This window comes from Staurois parvus, unplaced genomic scaffold (assembly GCF_062004578.1).
Source record: "Staurois parvus isolate SC_StPar_1 unplaced genomic scaffold, SC_StPar_1.0 ptg000025l, whole genome shotgun sequence".
Taxonomy (NCBI): domain Eukaryota; kingdom Metazoa; phylum Chordata; class Amphibia; order Anura; family Ranidae; genus Staurois; species Staurois parvus.
The window spans coordinates 10937863-10958152 of NW_028317821.1; the positions used below are offsets into that span (position 1 = coordinate 10937863).

The 20290-nt window shown below is 47.3% G+C and overlaps 1 protein-coding gene across 3 annotated transcripts in view; it reads left to right on the forward strand.

Moving 5' to 3' along the window:
* The first annotated feature begins 9245 nt into the window (after window positions 1–9245).
* The window catches only part of HCFC2 (host cell factor C2), a 62823-nt gene continuing 51778 nt past the window's right edge, over window positions 9246–20290 (forward strand). For 2 of the 3 annotated variants that reach the window (XM_089651833.1, XM_089651835.1), the window contains exons 1-2: window positions 9247–9536; window positions 13349–13497. In XM_089651833.1, the coding sequence (XP_089507959.1) occupies window positions 9371–9536; window positions 13349–13497 (315 nt within the window). In that variant the 5' untranslated portion in view covers window positions 9247–9370. Of the gene's footprint in view, window positions 9537–13348; window positions 13498–20290 lie in introns of all 3 variants that reach the window. The other variant, XM_089651834.1, reaches the window with a different exon arrangement.

Here is a 20290-nt window from a genome sequence, read left to right on the forward strand (position 1 = left end):
CCCTTCCACCCACCCCTCCTTCCCTTTCTTCCACTCACCCCTCCCTTCCTTCCACCCTTCTCTTCCTTCCTTCCACCCACCCACCCACCCCTCCCTTCCTTCCACCCACCCCTTCCTCCCTCCCTTCCTTCCACCCACCCACCCCTTCCTTCCTTCCACCCACCTCTTCTTTCCTTCCATTCCTTCCTTCCACTCACCCTTCCTTCCTTCCTTCCACCCACCGAAGAACACTGACAGAGGAAAGGTCTGTATGTAACAATACAGATCTCTCCCCTGTCGGCTCCAGCATGCTGCTTTGTATAGCAGAGCAATACAAAGCAGTATGCTTACATAGTAAATCACACACAGTACACAGTAAAACAGCACACAGCTAACCCTTTGATTGCCCCAGATGTTAACCCCTTCCTGCCCAGTGTCATTAGTACAGTGCTTTTTATTAGCACTGATCACTGTATTAGTGTCACTGGGGATGTCAGTGACAGTTAGTGTCAGTTAGTGTCAGACTGCCCACTGCAGGCCCGCTATAAGTTGCTGATTGCCACCATTACTAGTATATATAAAAAAAAATTTCCAGTATATATACCGCCATTTGTAAACGCTATAACTTTCATGTAAACCAACTAATTTACATGTATTGTGATATTTTTAGTAAAGACATGTAGCAGAATATATCATGGCCCACATTTATGACGAAATTTGAGTTTTTAAATTTTTTTACTGGATATGTTTAATAGCAAAAAGTCAAAAATATATATTTTTTTCAAAATTCTGGGTCTTTTTTTGTTTATAGCACAAACAATTAAAAAATGCAGAGGCGATCAAATACCACCGAAAGAAAGCTCTATTTGTGGGGAAAAAAGGACATAAATTTAATTTGGGTGCAGCGTTGCATGACCGTCATGATTGTCAAAGTAATACAGCATCGTATCGCAAAAATGGCCTGGTCAGGAAGGGGGGTAAATCCTCTGGAGGGCAAGTGGTTAATTTCCATTTGCCACTCTATGTGTGGTGCAGGGGATATGTACAGAGTGTAGGGATCAGGAATATGTAATACAATAAGTGCAAGGGGTCAAAAACATGAAATGCGCAGAGTGCAAGGATCAGCAGTGTTTAACATACAGATTGCAATTTCCAGGAATGTCCTACATACAGAGCGCATGGGTGAGGAGTATATAATGAACAGAATGCATGTAGGGGTCAAGTGTGTGTAATATACAGACTGCAAGGGTCAGGAGTATGTAACGTATAGAGTGCAGGTGTCAGGAGTTTTCAATGTGCAGAGTGCAGGGGTCAGGAGCACACATCATATAGAGTGTTGGAGTCAGAAGTATGTAACATACAGAGTTCAAGGGTCGGAAGTGTTTAATGTACAGATTGCAACGGTCAGGAGTATCTAACATATAGAGTGCAGGGGCAAGGAGTGTTACATACAGAGTGCACCATGTAGGGTTCAGGAGTGTGTGACATACAGAGTGCAAGGGTCAGGAGTATGTAACGTACAGAGTGCAGGTGTGAGGAGTTTTCAATGTACAGAGCACAGGGGTCAGGAGCACACATCATATAGTGTTGGGGTCAGACGTATGTAACATACAGAGTGCAAGGGTCAGGAGTGTTTAACGTACAGATTGCAAGGATCAGGAGTATATAACATGCAGAGTGCACCATGTAGGATTCAGGAGTGTGTGACATACAGAGTGCAAGGGTCAGGAGTATGTAACGTATAGAGTGCAGGTGTCAGGAGTTTTCAATGTGCAGAGTGCAGGGGTCAGGAGCACACATCATATAGAGTGTTGGAGTCAGAAGTATGTAGCATACAGAGTTCAAGGGTCAGAAGTGTTTAATGTACAGATTGCAAGGGTCAGGAGTATCTAACATATAGAGTGCAGGGGCAAGGAGTGTTACATACAGAGTGCACCATGTAGGGTTCAGGAGTGTGTGACATACAGAGTGCAAGGGTCAGGAGTATGTAACGTACAGAGTGCAGGTGTGAGGAGTTTTCAATGTACAGAGCACAGGGGTCAGGAGCACACATCATATAGTGTTGGGGTCAGACGTATGTAACATACAGAGTGCAAGGGTCAGGAGTGTTTAACGTACAGATTGCAAGGATCAGGAGTATATAGCATGCAGAGTGCACCATGTAGGATTCCGGAGTGTGTGACATACAGAGTGCAAGGGTCAGGAGTGTGTATTGTACAGGGTGTAGGGGATAAACGTACACATCGCACAGAGTGTAAGGCTCAGGAGTATGATATGCACAGAGTGCAGGGGTTAGGACTGTGTAACAGACAGAGTGCAAAAGTATCAAGGTCCTACCTTTCCTCAGGGCTTGTGCTGCTCCATGTGCTGTCATCCATCTTAGGTCTGCAAAGCATTGTGGGATCCTTTATGCTTTCAGCCCTCTGCGGCTCCTCCCAGGAGGTGGCGGCTTATCACATTTAAGTCTGCTGTTTGCAGCTGTCCATTGCATTCATGTCCTGTCTGTTGCACAGCAGCAAGCTCCTGTTCAGTTAACTCTTTGCTCTCCTGGATACCGACTCGGCTTTGGCTAAGACTCCTCCTGGCTTCTGACCCCGGCTCTGGCAACCATTCTTCCTGGCTTTTGACCCCGGCTCTGGCGACCATTCTTCCTGGCTTCTGACCCCGGCTTTGGCTATGATTCCCGCTGGTTCTCGACTTGATTATCCTGGAAGACAACCTCGGCAGGAGAACTTCTGTCCTACCAAGTCATCCGCTGTTGCTGTTGGACTTGCATAGACTCTTGCCTTGTTTCTGTGTAAATAAACCTACCTTTAATTGCACCTCCTTGTGTGTCTGGCTCCTCGCTCCCTGACAAAAAGTCAGAAGTCTGTAATGTACAGAGTGAAGGGGTCAGGAGTTTGTAATGTACAGAATGCAGAGGACAGATGTACACATAACAGAGAGTGTAGGGGTCAGGAGTATGTAATGCATAGAGTGAAAGGGTCAAGAGTATGTAACATACAGAATGCAAGGGCAAGAAGTGTGTGATGTAGATTATTATTATTATTATACAGTATTTATAAAGCGCCAATAGTTCGCTCAGCGCTGTACATTACAAAAGGGAGACAGAACATGTGACAGAACAATACCAATACAATGCAAAACATGAGGGGATTGAGGGCCCTGCTCTTTCGAGCTTACAATCTAGGAGGGAGGGGGTGGTGGCACAGGAGGAGATAGCTGTGGGGGATGGAGTGGTAGGAAGAGTGGAGGAGGTCGGCAAGTTAGCAGGGGGTGGGGTAGGCTTCCCTGAAGAGATGCGTTTTCAGGGTGCGCCTAAAGGAGAGGAGAGTAGGTGATAATCTGATGGGTTGGGGCAGGGAGTTCCAGAGGATGGGTGACACCCTGGAGAAGTCCTGGAGGCGGGCATGGGAGGAGGAGACCAGGGAACTAGAGAGAAGGAGGTCTTGTGAGGAGCGGAGTGTGCGTGCTGGGCGGTACTTGGATATTAGGTCAGAGATGTAGTACGGGGCAGTATGGTGGACAGCTTTGTACGTCAGCGTTAGGATTTTGAATTTGATCCGTTGCGCAATCGGAAGCCAGTGGAGGGATTGGCAGAGGGGGGTGGCGGAGACAGTGCGGTTGGAAAGGTGAATGAGTCTGGCAGCCGTGTTCAGGATGGACTGAAGAGGGGATAGCCAGCGGCGAGGCAGGCCAGTGAGGAGGGAGTTGCAGTAGTCGAGTCGTGATATGATGAGGGAGTGGATGAGCTGTTTAGTGGTTTCTGGGGTTAGGAACGTGCGGATTTTGGCGATGTTGCGGAGGTGGAGTCTGCACGAGTTTGTTAAAGATTGGACTTGGGGCTGGAAGGATAGGTTGGAGTCCAGAATGACACCCAGTACTCTGGCCTGCAGGGCGGGTTTGATGGTAGCGTTGTTGGATGTGATGGAGAAATCAATGGGGGGTGGTGTCCGGGCTGGGGGGAAGACAAGAAACTCGGTTTTGGAGAGGTTCAATTTAAGGAAGTGGAGCGACATCCAGTCTGATATGTCGCTCAGTAGGTGTGTGATTCGGGCTGAGACCAAGGGGGTGAGGTGGGGGGTTGAGAGATAGATTTGTGTGTCGTCGGCATAGAGGTGGTAGTTGAAGCCGTGAGAGTGTATGAGTTGGCCAAGGGAGGAGGTATAGATGGAGAAGAGAAGGGGCCCGAGGACAGAGCCTTGAGGGACCCCAACAGAGAGGGGGAGTGAGGGGGAGGTGGTAGCATTATAGGTAACGCTGAAGGAGCGTTGTGACAGGTAGGATGAGAGCCAGGAGAGAGCAGAATCTCTGAGGCCGAGGGAGTGTAGTTTTTTGAGGAGAAGGGGGTGGTCGACTGTGTCGAAGGCCGCAGAGAGGTCAAGGAGTAGGAGCACTGAATAGTGGCCATTAGCTTTGGTGGTTAGCAGGTCGTTGGAGAGTTTGAGTAAGGCAGTTTCGGTGGAGTGTAGGGGACGGAAGCCGGACTGTAGGGGATCGAGGAGGTTGTTGTCGTTGAGGTGAGAGCATAGGCGGGTGTAGACTAGGCGCTCGAGGAGTTTAGATGTAAATGGGAGCAGGGAGATGGGTCTGAGGTTGTTCGGGTCATTGGGGTCCAGGGAGGGCTTTTTAAGTATGGGGGTGATGTGTGCATGTTTCAGAGGGGAGGGTAAAGTGCCTGAGGAGATGGAGAGATTGAAGATGTGGGTGAGGGAGCGTAGGATGGAGGAGGAGGAAGGTCGTAGGAGTTGTGAGGGGATAGGGTCGAGGGGGCAGGTGGTGAGGCGGGCATCAGAGAGGATCTTGGAGACTTACTCGATGGTAGTAAGGTCAAAGGTGTGGAGTGTTGGGGGAGCTTCAGTATGAGGAATGTAGGGTGGGGTGGAAGAGGAGGTCAGAGCAGTGGTGGGGCTGTGGGAGAGGGGTGATGAGGGGGTAGCTGAGTGAGGGTGAAGGGGGTTGGAGAGAGTTTGAGCAGCGACGAAGTCCCTGCGGGTTATGTCGAGGGGGAGGGGGGATAAGGGGGTAACTGTGTGAGAGGGGACGGGTTGAGAGGGCGTGTGAGTTGCGGCAATGTCCTTGCGAATTGTGTCAATTTTGTTTTTGAAGTGAGTGGCAATCTCAAGGGCAGTGAGTGAGGTGCTGGGTGGAGGTGGGGGTGGAGAGAGTAGAGAGTTGAAGGCAGAGAAGAGTCGGCGAGGATTGGAGGAGAGGGCCTTGATGAGGGTCAAGAAGTAGGCCTGTTTGGCAGCATGGAGGGAGGAGGTGTAGGTGCGGAAGGCAGATTTGTAGCGGGTGAAGGCTTGTTGGGATTTGGTTTTGCGCCATAGTCGCTCCAGGGCACGACTGTGTCGTTTGAGGGTTTTGGTGTGATCAGTCTGCCAGGGCTGGAGTGGTCGGGGTCTGATGTTGCGTGTGGTTAAAGGCGCTAGTGAGTCAAGGGCTGTTGAGAGCACATTGTTGTAGGCGGGCAAAGCCAAGTCGGGGCAGGACAGGGGGAGGATGCGGTCGTGGAGTTGATCAGCTGCAGAGTGGAGGGAGGCAGGGTTAAGGTTGCGGAGGTTACGGCTGGTAGTAGTGTGACATTTGGAGGGGTAGGCGTTGGAGGACGAGGAGATAGAGAAGGTGATCAGGTTGTGGTCAGAGAGAGGGAAGGGGGTGTTAGTGAGGTTGTGGGGAGCGCAGTGGTTGGAGAAGACAAGGTCCAGGATATTTCCGTCAGAGTGGGTGGTGGATTGTATGCACTGGGGTTAGGATTGTGTACTGTACAGAATGCAAGGGTCAGGAATGTGTAATGTACAGAGTGCAGGGGACAAACATGTGTAATGTACACAGTGCAGAGATCAGGAGCAAAAATAACTTACAGCCTAGTGAACAAAATGCAGTGGTCAGGAGTATGTAATGTACTTAGTAATGGGGTGAGGAGTATATACATATACATACATATATACTGTATATGTATATATACATATATCCACAATAACACATGCACACAGACACCAAACACCACTTTCTTTACTCTCAGGTGCCTCTACTGGCATGAATGGCTGTGCTTGTCCCTACCAATAGGAAAGTCCTGAGTGGCATTTGGCTTTGCCCTGTTTAAGGCTTTCCTCCTTATATGTGTACACAACTATGGCTGCATGGAAGAAGCATACTAAGCAGCCACAACACCAAAAAACATGGGCAGCAATGTCATTGGCCTGGGGGCACCAAGCAAGAGATGCAGGGCATGTGTCCTGAGTGCCCGATGCTAGCAGTGTTTATGATAGTGGGGTCGTGTTCTAACCACCACATGACTACAACTAATGGGTAGATCGTGATTGACCTGTTGCCCCTGATATGGCTGAACAGGGGTCCTTTTGGGCCAAGCATAAACAACATTTATGCTTGAGGTAAGTGTGGGTGTGCTTGATGTGCGTCAGGCAGGTGTTGGAAATCCCCCTGAAAACAGCTTCCTTCTAGGACAGATGAAAAGTGGGAATCATTCTTCATAATGACCCAACTCTTCTTATGACTTGTGATATTCCAGAGGCCTCTGACAGTGGGAGCATCTTCAAGGGCCCCTTTGAGGTCTTTAAAGATATGAAACTGTCAGCTCCCTACAACAAAAGATGTATTACATGCACCTCTCTAGTGACTGTTATCATCTACCTCCTCTCACCCATCTCTTCCAGTTGTGTTGGATGAATCTGTCCCCACCACACATCATGGTTGCATCCAATAACCCTTAGTCATCACTGAGTCCTAGTGTGACATAGGGCTTAGAGCAGGGATCTCCATACTTTCTAAACAAAGGGCCAGTTTACTGCCCTTCAGGCTATGGGGGGACCAGACTGTGCCCAGTGGGAGTAAAAAGTGCCCCATCTTTGGTATTAGAGGTAAAAATAGTTGGTGTCAGTGGGAGGAAAAGTGCCCATCGTTGGTGTCAGTGGGAGGAATAGAGCTCCATCATTAATGTTAGTGGGAGGAACAGTGCCCCATCACTGGTGTTAGTGGGAGGAACAGTGCCCCATTGTTGGTGTCAGTGGGAGGAATTATGCCCAATTATTAGTGCAAGTGGGAGGAATAGAGCTCCATCATTAATGTTAGTGAGAGGAATAGTGCCCCATCACTGGTGTTAACGGGAGGAACAGTGCCCTATTGCTGGTGTTAGTGGTAAGAATAGTGCCCCATCATTGAGAGAAATAGTGCTCCATTGTTGGTGTTAGTGGTAAGAATAGTGCCCTATTGTTGGTGTCAGCAGGAGGAATAGTGCCCCATTGTTGTCAGTGGGGGGGAATAGTGCCCCATTATTGGTGTCAGTGGGAGGAATAGTGCCCCATTGTTGGTGACAGTGGGAGGAATACTGCCCCATTGTTGATGTCAGTGGGGGTAATAGTGCCCCATTGTTGGTGTCAGCAGGAGGAATAGTGCCCCATTGTTGTCAGTGGGGGGAATAGTGGCCCATTGTTGGTGTCAGCGAGAGGAATAATGCTCCATTGTTGGTGTTAGTGGTAAAAATTGTGCCCCATTGTTGGTGTCAGCGGGAGGAATAGTGCCCCATTGTTGTCAGTGAGGGGAATAGTGGTCCATTGTTGGTGTCAGCGAGAGGAGTAATGCTCCATTGTTGGTGTTAGTGGTAAGAATAGTGCCCCATTGTTGGTGTCAGTGGGAGGAATAGTGCCCCATCATTGGTATTAGTGGGAGGAATAGTGCCCCATTGTTGTCAGTGAGGGGAATAGTGGCTCATTGTTGGTGTCAGCGAGAGGAGTAATGCTCCATTGTTGGTGTTAGTGGTATGAATAGTGCCCCATTGTTGGTGTCAGTGGGAGGAATAGTGGCTCAATTGTTGGTGCCAGTGGAAAGAATAATGCCTCAAGGGCCTGATAAAGGCAAGCAAAGGGCCACATCTGGCTCCCAGGCTGCAGTTTGGAGGCCACTGATGTAGAGGATGGAACCATGAGAAGTGGTGGGGATCACAGTCATCTGACACTCCCATAATGTTGAATACTGAGGAAATTGGTAAGGGTAACAGTCGTGGAAGAGAACAAAGGTGATACACTGCCTCTTCTATAGCTGGAAGCTCACAGTTTATATCTTTGGTGACCTGAGAGGGTTTTGTCCACCCTGTCCTGACTGGAATAGAGACATGTCCAATGTTTTAACTGCCTCTTCACTCCTTTTGAACTTGAAATGAAGGGCATGTTTGCAGAAGGACCTCAGTGTTTGTACTTGAGGGTTTCTTCTTCCACTGCACACAACTGCAGGAAAAAAACTAAAGAATGATAACAAGGCATGAAATGGACACCTACAATATCTCACAGAAGTGAGTACACCCCTCACATTTTTGTAAATATTTTATTGTATCTTTTCATGTGACAACACTGAAGAAATGACACTTTGCTACAATGTAAAGTAGTGAGCGTACAGCTTGTATAACATGTAAATTTGCTGTCCCCTCAAAATAACTCAACACACAGCCATTAATGTCTAAACCGCTGGCAACAAAAGTGAGTGCACCCCTAAGTGAGTGTCCAAATTGGGCCAAATTAGCCATTTTCCCTCCCCGGTGTCATGTGACTCGTTAGTGTTACAAGGTCTCAGGTGTGAATAGGAAGCAGGTGTGTTAAATTGTGGTGTTATCACTCTCACTCTCTCATACTGGTCACTGGAAGTTCAACATGGCATCTCATGGAAAAGAGCTGAGGATCTGAAAAAAACAATTGTTGCTCTACATAAAGATGGCCTAGGCTACAAGAAGTTTGCCAAGACTCTGAAACTGAGCTATAGCATGGTGGCCAAGACCATACAGCGGTTTAACAGGACAGGTTCCACTCAGAACAGGCCTCGCCATGGTCGACACTAGATGTTGAGTGCATGCAGTTTAGACATTAATGACTGTGTGTTGAGTTACTTTCAGGGAACAGCAAATTTACACTGTTATACAAGCTGTACACTCACTACTTTACATTGTAGCAAAGTGTCATTTCTTCAGTGTTGTCACATGAAAAGATATAATAAAATATTTACAAAAGTGTGAGGGGTGTACTCACTTCTGTGAGATACTGTACGTCTTCTAGCAAAGGATGCTATGTGGACCACCTGCGCTGTACTCTCAGCAGGAGAAAAGTCAGCACACAGCCGTGTTATTCAATATGGCCCCTTTCCCATGTCTTCTATAGGAAGTACTAGAGTCCCTGAGGGGACGCTTCACATTCAGCCACCTATTGGCTCCATCCCGGCGGAGAGCCCCGCCCCTAACACGTCTTCTCCGTGCCACAGGTGGAGTCCCCAGCCAACCCGCACTGGTGACAGTCTCCGCCTCCCCCGCCGCTGCTCGCCCTGCTGGTGACCCCGCCGCCCCATTGCATTATGGGATGGGGGATCGGAGGAGGCGGCTCGGGATCTGATGGCGGCGGATCCCATCCGGTTAAACTGGAGGCAGGTGACCTCGGCCAGCGGTCCGGTCCCTCATTCCCGGCACGGGCATCGCGCTGTGGCCATCCGGGAGCTGATGATCATCTTTGGGGGCGGAAACGAGGGTATAGCGGAGGAGCTGCACGTCTATAACACGGGTGAGAGGGACTGTGGCGAGAGGAGGCCTGCAGGGGACCGGGGCAGGAGGAGTCCTGCAGGGGACAGGGATCAGGGCCTGACCATTTCCCGTTATCTACAATGGGGGAGCACAGGGAAGTTGTGTGCAGGTATACCTAGAGAGGACATAGGACTGAGCCTTCTCTACATGAGGAGACACAGAACAAAATGGGGACAAGTAAGAGGTGTCACTGAGCCTTCTCTGTGTGCTACCTACATGAGAGGACATAGGACTGTACGAGGGGGGGCACCGGGCCTTCTCTGTGTGTGAGAAGGGGGCACTACCTGAGAGGAGGAAAGACTGTACGAGGGGGGGGCACCGAGCCTTCTCTGTGTGTGAGAAGGGGGCACTACCTGAGAGGACATAGGACTGTACGAGGGGGGAGCACCGAGCCTTCTCTGTGTGCGAGAAGGGGGCACTACCTGAGAGGACATAGGACTTTATGAGAGGGGTACCAAACCTTCTCTGTGTGTGAGAAGGGGGCACTACATGAGAGGACATAGGACTGTACGAGGGGGGGGCACCGAGCCTTCTCTGTGTGTGAGAAGGGGGCACTACCTGAGAGGACGTAGGACTGTACGAGATGTGGGCACCGACCCTTCTCTGTGTGTGAGAAGGGGGCACTACATGAGAGGACATAGGATTGTACGAGAGGGGGGCACCGAGCCTTCTCTGTGTGTGAGAAGGGGGCACTACATGAGAGGACATAGGACTGTATGAGAGGGGCACCAAACCTTCTCTGTATGTGAGAAGGGGGCACTACATTAGAGGACATAGGACTGTACGAGAGGGGGGCACCGAGCCTTCTCTGTGTATGAGAAGGGGGCACTACATGAGAGGACATAGGACCGTACGAGAGGGGGGCACCGAGCCTTCTCTGTATGTGAGAAGGGGGCACTACCTGAGAGGACATAGGACCGTACGAGAGGGGGCACCGAGCCTTCTCTGTATGTGAGAAGGGGGCACTACCAGAGAGGACATAGGACCGTACGAGATGTGGGCACCGAGCCTTCTCTGTGTATGAGAAGGGGGCACTACCTGAGGGGACGTAGGACTGTATGAGAGGGGCACCAAGCCTTCTCTGTGTGTGAGAAGGGGGCACTACATGAGAGGACATAGGACTGTACGAGAGGGCACCGAGCCTTCTCTGTGTGTGAGAAGGGGGCACTACATGAGAGGACATAGGACTGTACGGGGGGGGGGCACCGAGCCTTCTCTGTGTGTGAGAAGGGGGCACTTCCTGAGAGGACGTAGGACTGTATGAGAGGGGCACCAAGCCTTCTCTGTGTGTGAGAAGGGGGCACTACATGAGAGGACATAGGACTGTACGAGAGGGCACCGAGCCTTCTCTGTGTGTGAGAAGGGGGCACTACATTAGAGGACATAGGACTGTATGAGAGGGGGGCACCGAGCCTTCTCTGTGTGTGAGAAGGGGGCACTACATGAGAGGACATAGGACTGTACGAGAGGGGGGCACCGAGCCTTCTCTGTGTGTGAGAAGGGGGCACTACCTGAGGGGACGTAGGACTGTATGAGAGGGGCACCAAGCCTTCTCTGTGTGTGAGAAGGGGGCACTACATGAGAGGACGTAGGACTGTATGAGAGGGGCACCAAACCTTCTCTGTGTGTGAGAAGGGGGCACTACCTGAGAGGACGTAGGACTGTACGAGAGGAGGGCACCGAGCCTTCTCTGTGTGTGAGAAGGGGGCACTACCTGAGAGGACATAGGACTGTACGAGAGGGGGGCACCGAGCCTTCTCTGTGTGTGAGAAGGGGGCACTACATTAGAGGACATAGGACTGTACGAGAGGGCACAGAGCCTTCTCTGCGTGTGAGAAGGGGGCACTACATGAGAGGACATAGGACTGTACGAGGGGGGGGCACCGAGCCTTCTCTGTGTGTGAGAAGGGGGCACTACATTAGAGGACATAGGACTGTACGAGAGGGCACCGAGCCTTCTCTGTGTGTGAGAAGGGGGCACTACATGAGAGGACATAGGACTGTACGAGGGGGGGGCACCGAGCCTTCTCTGTGTGTGAGAAGGGGGCACTACCTGAGAGGACGTAGGACTGTACGAGAGGGGGCACCAAACCTTCTCTGTGTGTGAGAAGGGGGCACTACATGAGCGGACATAGGACTGTACGAGGGGGGGGCACCGAGCCTTCTCTGTGTGTGAGAAGGGGGCACTACATGAGAGGACATAGGATTGTACGAGAGGGGGGCACCGAGCCTTCTCTGTGTATGAGAAGGGGGCACTACATGAGAGGACATAGGACCGTACGAGAGGGGGCACCGAGCCTTCTCTGTATGTGAGAAGGGGGCACTACATGAGAGGACATAGGACCGTACGAGAGGGGGCACCGAGCCTTCTCTGTATGTGAGAAGGGGGCACTACATGAGAGGACATAGGACTGTACGAGAGGGGGGCACCGAGCCTTCTCTGTGTGTGAGAAGGGGGCACTACCTGAGGGGACATAGGACTGTACAAGATGTGGGCACCGACCCTTCTCTGTGTGTGAGAAGGGGGCACTACATGAGAGGACATAGGATTGTACGAGAGGGGGGCACCGAGCCTTCTCTGTGTATGAGAAGGGGGCACTACATGAGAGGACATAGGACTGTACGAGGGGGGGGCACCGAGCCTTCTCTGTGTGTGAGAAGGGGGCACTACCTGAGAGGACGTAGGACTGTACGAGAGGGGGCACCAAACCTTCTCTGTGTGTGAGAAGGGGGCACTACATGAGCGGACATAGGACTGTACGAGGGGGGGGCACCGAGCCTTCTCTGTGTGTGAGAAGGGGGCACTACATGAGAGGACATAGGATTGTACGAGAGGGGGGCACCGAGCCTTCTCTGTGTATGAGAAGGGGGCACTACATGAGAGGACATAGGACCGTACGAGAGGGGGCACCGAGCCTTCTCTGTATGTGAGAAGGGGGCACTACATGAGAGGACATAGGACCGTACGAGAGGGGGCACCGAGCCTTCTCTGTATGTGAGAAGGGGGCACTACATGAGAGGACATAGGACTGTACGAGAGGGGGGCACCGAGCCTTCTCTGTGTGTGAGAAGGGGGCACTACCTGAGGGGACATAGGACTGTACAAGATGTGGGCACCGACCCTTCTCTGTGTGTGAGAAGGGGGCACTACATGAGAGGACATAGGATTGTACGAGAGGGGGGCACCGAGCCTTCTCTGTGTATGAGAAGGGGGCACTACATGAGAGGACATAGGACCGTACGAGAGGGGGGCACCGAGCCTTCTCTGTGTGTGAGAAGGGGGCACTACCTGAGAGGACATAGGACTGTACGAGATGTGGGCACCGACCCTTCTCTGTGTGTGAGAAGGGGGCACTACATGAGAGGACATAGGATTGTACGAGAGGGGGGCACCGAGCCTTCTCTGTATGTGAGAAGGGGGCACTACATGAGAGGACATAGGACCGTACGAGAGGGGGCACCGAGCCTTCTCTGCGTTGGTCGGAAGGGTCTCAAATACTTATTTTACTCACTGAACTGCAACTCAATTTATAACATCTGTATCGTGTTTTTTCTGATTTGTTTGGTAGATATTCTGTCTCTATCATTTAAAATACACCTATGATAAAAATTATAAGCCCTTCATTTCTTTGTAATTGGGCAAAATTATAAAATGTGCAGGGGATCAAATAATTATTTTCCACACTGTATACAGTGTTGTGTACATGTTTCTTCTTCCCAAGACAGCAGTGATTGTTGCAGCTGGCAGAAACATAAGATTTACAAAAAATAAATGCATTTTTTTCTCAACAGTTACAAATCAGTGGTTCCTTCCAGCAGTAAGGGGAGATATTCCTCCAGGTTGTGCCGCTCATGGATTTGTCTGTGATGGGACAAGGATCCTGGTTTTTGGAGGGATGGTGGAATATGGAAGATACAGCAACGATCTATTTGAATTGCAGGTAAGGGAATGGTATCATTTCCTGTGTTTAAGGAGGAACTGCTTTTTAAAAGAAACATATGACTTTATTCTATTTTAAAATTTGATTGCTTGTCTGGGAAATATATTTAACCACTTCAAGTCCGGACATTTTTACCCCCTTCCTCTGCAGGCCAATTTTCAGCTTTCAGCGCTATCACACTTTGAATGACAATTGCGTGGTCATGCAACACTGTACACATATGAATTTTTTAGCATTTTTTTTAGACAGATAAAGCTTTATTTTGGTGGTATTTATTCCCCACTGGGATTTTTATTTTTTTGCTATATAAATGAAAAAGTCCAAACATTTTGAAAAAAAGTGTTTTTTCTTATAAATTTTTGTAAATAAATAATCTTTGTTCATAAATCTTGGCCAAAATGTATTCAGTTATCTTTTTAGTAAAAAAAAAAATAACCCAAATTAGTTTATAACCAAAAATTATAATTTAAACTTTTTTTTTTACATTTTTATTTTATTTTTTTATATTATTTGTTTTTTTTTTTACATACTGCCACCCTAGCAGTACCATGGTGACACTCTACTACTTGTGGGGGGTTATGAAGATTTGTTTTCTTTTTTTGCTTACACTGATTGCTTTTACACCCATAAAGGCTGTAAAAGCAATAATTTCTCCTTCTCTATGGCTGCATTCTTGCAGCCATTGAGAAATACTGTGTGAGCTGTGATTGTTTACAGCTTGTCACATGGTACAAGACTGTTGTGAATAGCCTTGTACCATGTGACCTCTGTGATCATTCACAGATTTCACACATAAGCAATGATGTCAGAAGTGACATCTTACTTACTACTCTTCATGTGATCACTGATTGGTCAATCAGTGATCACATGATCGGGACCTTGTACAGAGGTCCTGTACAACGATCGGTGTTCCACTGTGTCCAGAGGACACAGCGGGAACCAGATCGCGGTGCTGCACGCTCCCAGGGAGCATGCACAAGCAGAGGGCGGGGAGGCCGTTTATAAACGGCCTCCCGCCCCTGTACTGCTCCTGTCTGGCCGTTTATGTACATGGGCCAGACAGGATGGTTAAAGCTATAAGTTTTTTTTTTTCTACATCAAGCTGAATGAAAAAACTGACAAATGATGTTTGTGCAGCCATCTCCACTTCTGTGCTATTGTGTTCCCCGTCAGGGCACACTGATCAGCACTTGCAGGCATTTGCTGAGAGCTCTGATCAGATGCCGGTCAACTGTTGGTTTTCCAGTATGCTTGTTCGACAAAAGCCGGTTGTGAGATCAGCTTCTGTTGGACGAGCAGCTGTATACACTGGCTGAACGTCGGACATTTTCTACTGTACCGGCTGATTTTGGCCAATATTCGGCCCGTGTGTACCTGCCATTAGTGTATTAAAAATAAATAAAAATATATTTTGCAGCAGCTTAATCGCTTCCTGACCGCCCTATAGCAGAAACACTGCTACAGGGCAGCGTGTGTGTGTGTGTGTGTAGATATATATATATGTACAGTTGTGTTCATAATAGCAGTGTGTTGAAAAAAGTGAATAAAGCTCAGAATCCTTGTAATAGCTTTTATTTCCATACACACAAATGCATTGGGAACACTACACATTCTATTCCAAATCAAAACATGAAGAAAAATATCAAATGTGTTGTTCCTCTAAAAAAAATTGAAGAAAAGTGAATAGTAGACTGTTCAAAAAATAGCAGTGTTTGTATTCTTCTTTACAAACTCAAACATTCACTATATAAACTGAAAAATGTTTGAAGATTTTGCTTTCCTTTGAATCACTTAATGAATATTTAGTTGTATAAGCACTGTTTCTGAGAACTGCTGTACATCTGTGTTGCATGGAGTCAACCAACTTCTGGCACCTGTGAACAGGTATTCCAGCCCAGGATGATTGGACTACATTCCACAGTTCTCTATTTCTTGGTTTTGCCTCAAAAACTGCATTTTTGATGTCACCCCACAAGTTTTCTATTGGATTAAGATCCGGGGATTGGGCTGGCCACTCCATAACATCAATCTTGTTGGCCTGGAACCAAGATGTTGCACGTTTACTGGTGTGTTTGTGGTCGTTGTCTTGTTGGAACACCCATTTCAAGGGCATTTCCTCTTCAGCATAAGGCAGCATGACCTCTTCAAGTATTCTGATGTATTCAAACTGATCCATGATCCCTGGTATGCGATAAATAGGCCCAACACCGTAGTATGAGAAACATCCCCATATCATGATGCTTGCACAACCATGCTTCACTGTCTTCACAGTGTACTGTGGCTTGAATTCAGTGTTTGGGGTTCGTCTGACAAACTGTCTCCGGCCACTAGACCCAAAAAGAACAATCTTACTTTCATCAGTCCACAAAATGTTGCACCATTTCTCTTTAGGCCAGTCAATGTGCTCTTTGGCAAATTGTAACCTCTTCAGCACGTCTTTTTTTTTCAACAGTGGGACTTTGCGGGGGCTTCTTGCAGATAGCTTGGCTTCACATAGGCGTCTTCTAATTGTAACAGTACTCACAGGTAACTTTACACCTTCTTTGATCTTCCTGGAGCTGATTGTTGGCTGAGTCCTTTCCATTTTGGCTATTCCTCTATCCATTCAAATGGTAGTTTTTCGCTTTCTTCCACGTCTTTCAGGTTTTGGTTGCCATTTTAAAGCGTTTGCGATCATTTTAGCTGAGCAGCCTATCATTTTCTGCACTTCTTTATATGTTTTCCCCTCTCCAATCAACTTTTTAATCCAGTTATGCTGTTCTTCTGAACAATCTTTGGAATGACCCATTTTCCTCAGAATTTAATAGGAGAGAAATGCACTGTAACCAGAATGTACAACATTTGCTGCCTTCCTTCCTTAAATAAGGGCAATAATTGCCACCTGTTTTTCAAAGAATGAATGACCAGAATCAGCAGCATGCATGTCATGACTGTTGGGTCTGTTGGATTTCTATTACTTTCTATTACTCTACTACACCTGCTAGTAAAAACAGTGATTTATCAGGTTAGTGATATCTGACTGCTATTATTTTGAACACAACTGTATGTGTATATATATATATATATATATATATATATATATATATATATATATATATATATACACACACACACACACACCCTGTTCCACATTATTATGCAAATGATATTTTTCTCATTTGCCTAAATAATTGATGTAAATAACAGTCAGCATAATTCTCATGTTATCAACTATTAAGAGTACAATTCAAATTTTATTGAACAAACCTCCTAATGATAACAGTATTTTTTTTAAACATAAAAAACTTACAATGCACTGTTCCAAATTATTACACACAGTAAATTTCAAAACACTTTATAGGTTGTAAAGAACTGAAAATTGTCATTTGTTGCGTTTGCAGCGTATTTACTGAAATCAAAAGCTATTACAATCAAACTTTTTAAACATTTTAACAGGTCACGTTACATTTTAACATAGGACCCCTTTATTTGATAGCAGCTTCACAAGTCTTGCATACATTGAACTTGTGAGTTTTTGGACAGTTTCTGCTTGAATTTGTTTGCAAGATGTCAGAATAGCCTCCCAGAGCTGCTGTTTGGATGTAAACTGCCTTCAACCCTCATCGATCTGTTGCTTGAGGATGCTCCAAAGGTTCTCAATAGGTTTGAGGTCAGGGGAGGATGGAGGCCACACCATGACTTTCTCTCCTTTTATCCCCATAACAGCCATTAATGCAGAGGTATTCTTTGCAGCATCAGATGGTGCATTGTCATGCATGAAGATGATTTTATTACGGAAAGCATAGTTCTTCCTTCTGTACCAGGGAAGAAAGTGGTCAGTCATAAACTCCACATACTTTGCAGTGGTCATCTTTACACCTTCGGGGCCCCCAAAGGGGCCGACCAGCTCTGTTCCCATGATTCCGGCCCAAAACATGAATCCACCACCGTCTTGCCGAAGTCGCAGCCTTGTTGGAACAGGGTGGCCGTCCACCAACCATCCACTACTCCATCCATCTGGACCATTCAGGGTTGCACGGCACTCATCAATGAATAAGACTGTTTGAAAATTAGTTTTCATGTATTTTTCTGCCCAGTGCAGCCATTTCTGCTTGTGAGCATTGGTTGGTGGTGGCCGAATAGAAGGTTTATGCACAGTTGCAAGACTCTGGAGGACTCTACACCTTGATATCCGTGGGACTCCAGAGGCACCAGCAGCTTCAAATATCTGTTTGCTGCTATGTAATGGTATTTTAGCAGCTGCTCTCTTGATCCGATGCATGGATCTGGCAGAAATCTTCCTCAATGTGCCTTTATCTGCACGAACCCGTCTGTGCTCTGAATCAGCCACAAATCTCTTAATAGTGCGATGATCACGCTTAAGTTTTCGTGAAATATCTAATGTTTTCATACCTCATCCAAGGCATTGAACTATTTCACTCTGTTCGGCAGCAGAGAGATCCTTCTTCTTCCCCATATTGCTTGAAAATGGTGCTCTGCTTAATAATGTGGAACACCCTCCTTTAGTAGTTTTTCCTTAAATTGGGCTCACCTACCAATCTAATTATCACAGGTGTCCGAGATTGTTTTCAGTGATCAAAAGAGCCCTGACACACAATGCCATCCATGAGTTTAACTGAAAAACAAAATATTTAATCTTTGTGACAATTAAATAGAATTTGCATAATAATTTGGAACAGTGTGTGATAGAGATATATATATATATATATATATATATATATGTGTGTGTGTGTGTGTGATTTTGCATTTCCGGGTGCGCCCTACCCACGACGCTATTTTGCGGCCGCAGCTGTCAATCACTGGGTTCCGGCCAGTGATTACTCGCCAGCGCCCGGTGACTGCCGAGCATCTCCGACGGGGAGAAGAACTGTTTGCAAACAAAACAGGTGTTCTCCCTGTCAGCTCTGCACACTGCTTACAGTGAAGCACACAGACACAGTACTTAGTAAAACAGCACACAGTTAACCCTTCTGAATGCCCCTCATGTTAACCCCTTGCTGTCCAGTGCCATTAGTCAGTTCTCTTCAGTTTCAGAATGCCCGCCGTAGTCCCGCTATAAGTGGCTGATCGCCACCATTACTAGTTAAAATGAAAAAACATTATTAATGTTTAATAGCAAAAAAGTCAAAAATATTATTATTTTTTTTTCTCAAAATTGTTGTTTTTTTTTTTTATAGCACAAAAAATTAAAAATTGCACAGGAGATCAAATACCACCGAAGGAAAGCTCAATTCGTGGGGAAAAAAGGACATAAATTTATTTGGGTGCAGCGTTGCATGACTGCGCAATTGTCAGTTACGCAGTGCCGTAACACAAAAAATGGCCTGATCAGGAAGGAGGGTAAATCCTCAGGAGGGCAAGTGGTTCACATTCCTTGTAGAAGAGGGAGATGTGTTTGTCATCAAAATCGGGAGTGCAGCCTAACTTAAAGCAGAGCTCCACCTAAAAGGGGAAGTTCTGCTTTAAGGACTGGCCCCTCACTCCATGTGAGGAGTTGGCACCTTTGGGGAGCGGCTAACCGATTTTGGAAGGTACCCACTTCCTCTCTGATCACCTAGGTGATTGGACGAGGAGGTTGTTCTCGCCTGCCCCCTCCCAACATGTCCACTTAACTGCTACCCTTTCCAGCTGTATAAACTCAGCTTTTCTTTGACATATTTGGTACTTTCAAGCATGTCGAGTATTGTCACTTGCTTCCATTCCACCCATGTGACAGGGCTGGTGCTTGACCCACTCAGGGACCTAGAGCTCTTACCTGGGCAAGTCCTTTGCCCCACATAAGCTCCATGTTGCTTCCACAGGCCTTCCTCTGTCTAACTCTTCTCCTTCTGTTGGCTGGCAGCAAGGTGAAAGAAAAGCGAGTGTGTACAGCTGAGGATGGCTGTATTTAAGTCAACCTGTCAATTTGAACTGCATTGAAAATGCCATGTGTTGCTTTACAGTGATATAAAGTTAGGGCAGTACAGGCTGGTGGTTGGTTGTGCATTCAAATTCTGGCTGTCAAGCAGTTGTTGTGAGTAGTTGTACAAACGTTCACATGGGGTAGAGGGAAGGGAAGTACTGCATACTGGCCTGTGATGAGGTAAATTTGGCTGGGGAAATCTATATTGGCTGATCAGTGTTTCCCTCATGCAAGATTAACAATCAGGCATTAGGGGGAAGGTCTATAAATTTACAAACGCTCCACAATCTTACTGTAAATGACTGGAACATGAACATTTTTTTAAAGATTTAGTTCACCTTTAGGCTACTTTTACATTGATCCATAGAAAAAACAAATTATGCAGTCCCATAGGTGTACAGCAGCATAGTGTGATAAACCTACCTTAGAGCCAGGGCTCCCTTTTTAGTTTAAATCAGAACTCTGGTCAAACATTTTTTTTCTCACCATGCAGTGGGGCTGTGCCTCCACTTCATGGACCAGTTGCTTGTTTTTTTTCTAGAGGTGAGACCAAAGCTCATACTTACCTGACCTGCCAATCCTCTGGAAAACTGTGCTCCCCCACAATTCAGCGGTGGACTTTTCCTGTCTATGGAGCGTGCATTGAGCAATCTGACGTCAGGAACAGTCCATTTACAAGAACGCTGGACTGCAGTGGGGCAGGAGCTGAAGGGACTGGTGTAAGGAGGATTGGCGGGTCAGGTGAGTATATCTCTGCTGTTCTCTCCCCTAGAGCAAAACAAGCAGTTAACCCAAGCAGTGCGGGCACAGCCCCACTGCACAGGCAAAAAAATGTTTGCCCGGAATTCTGTTTCAAACAATGTAGGCCAAAACCACATTTAAAAAATGCCT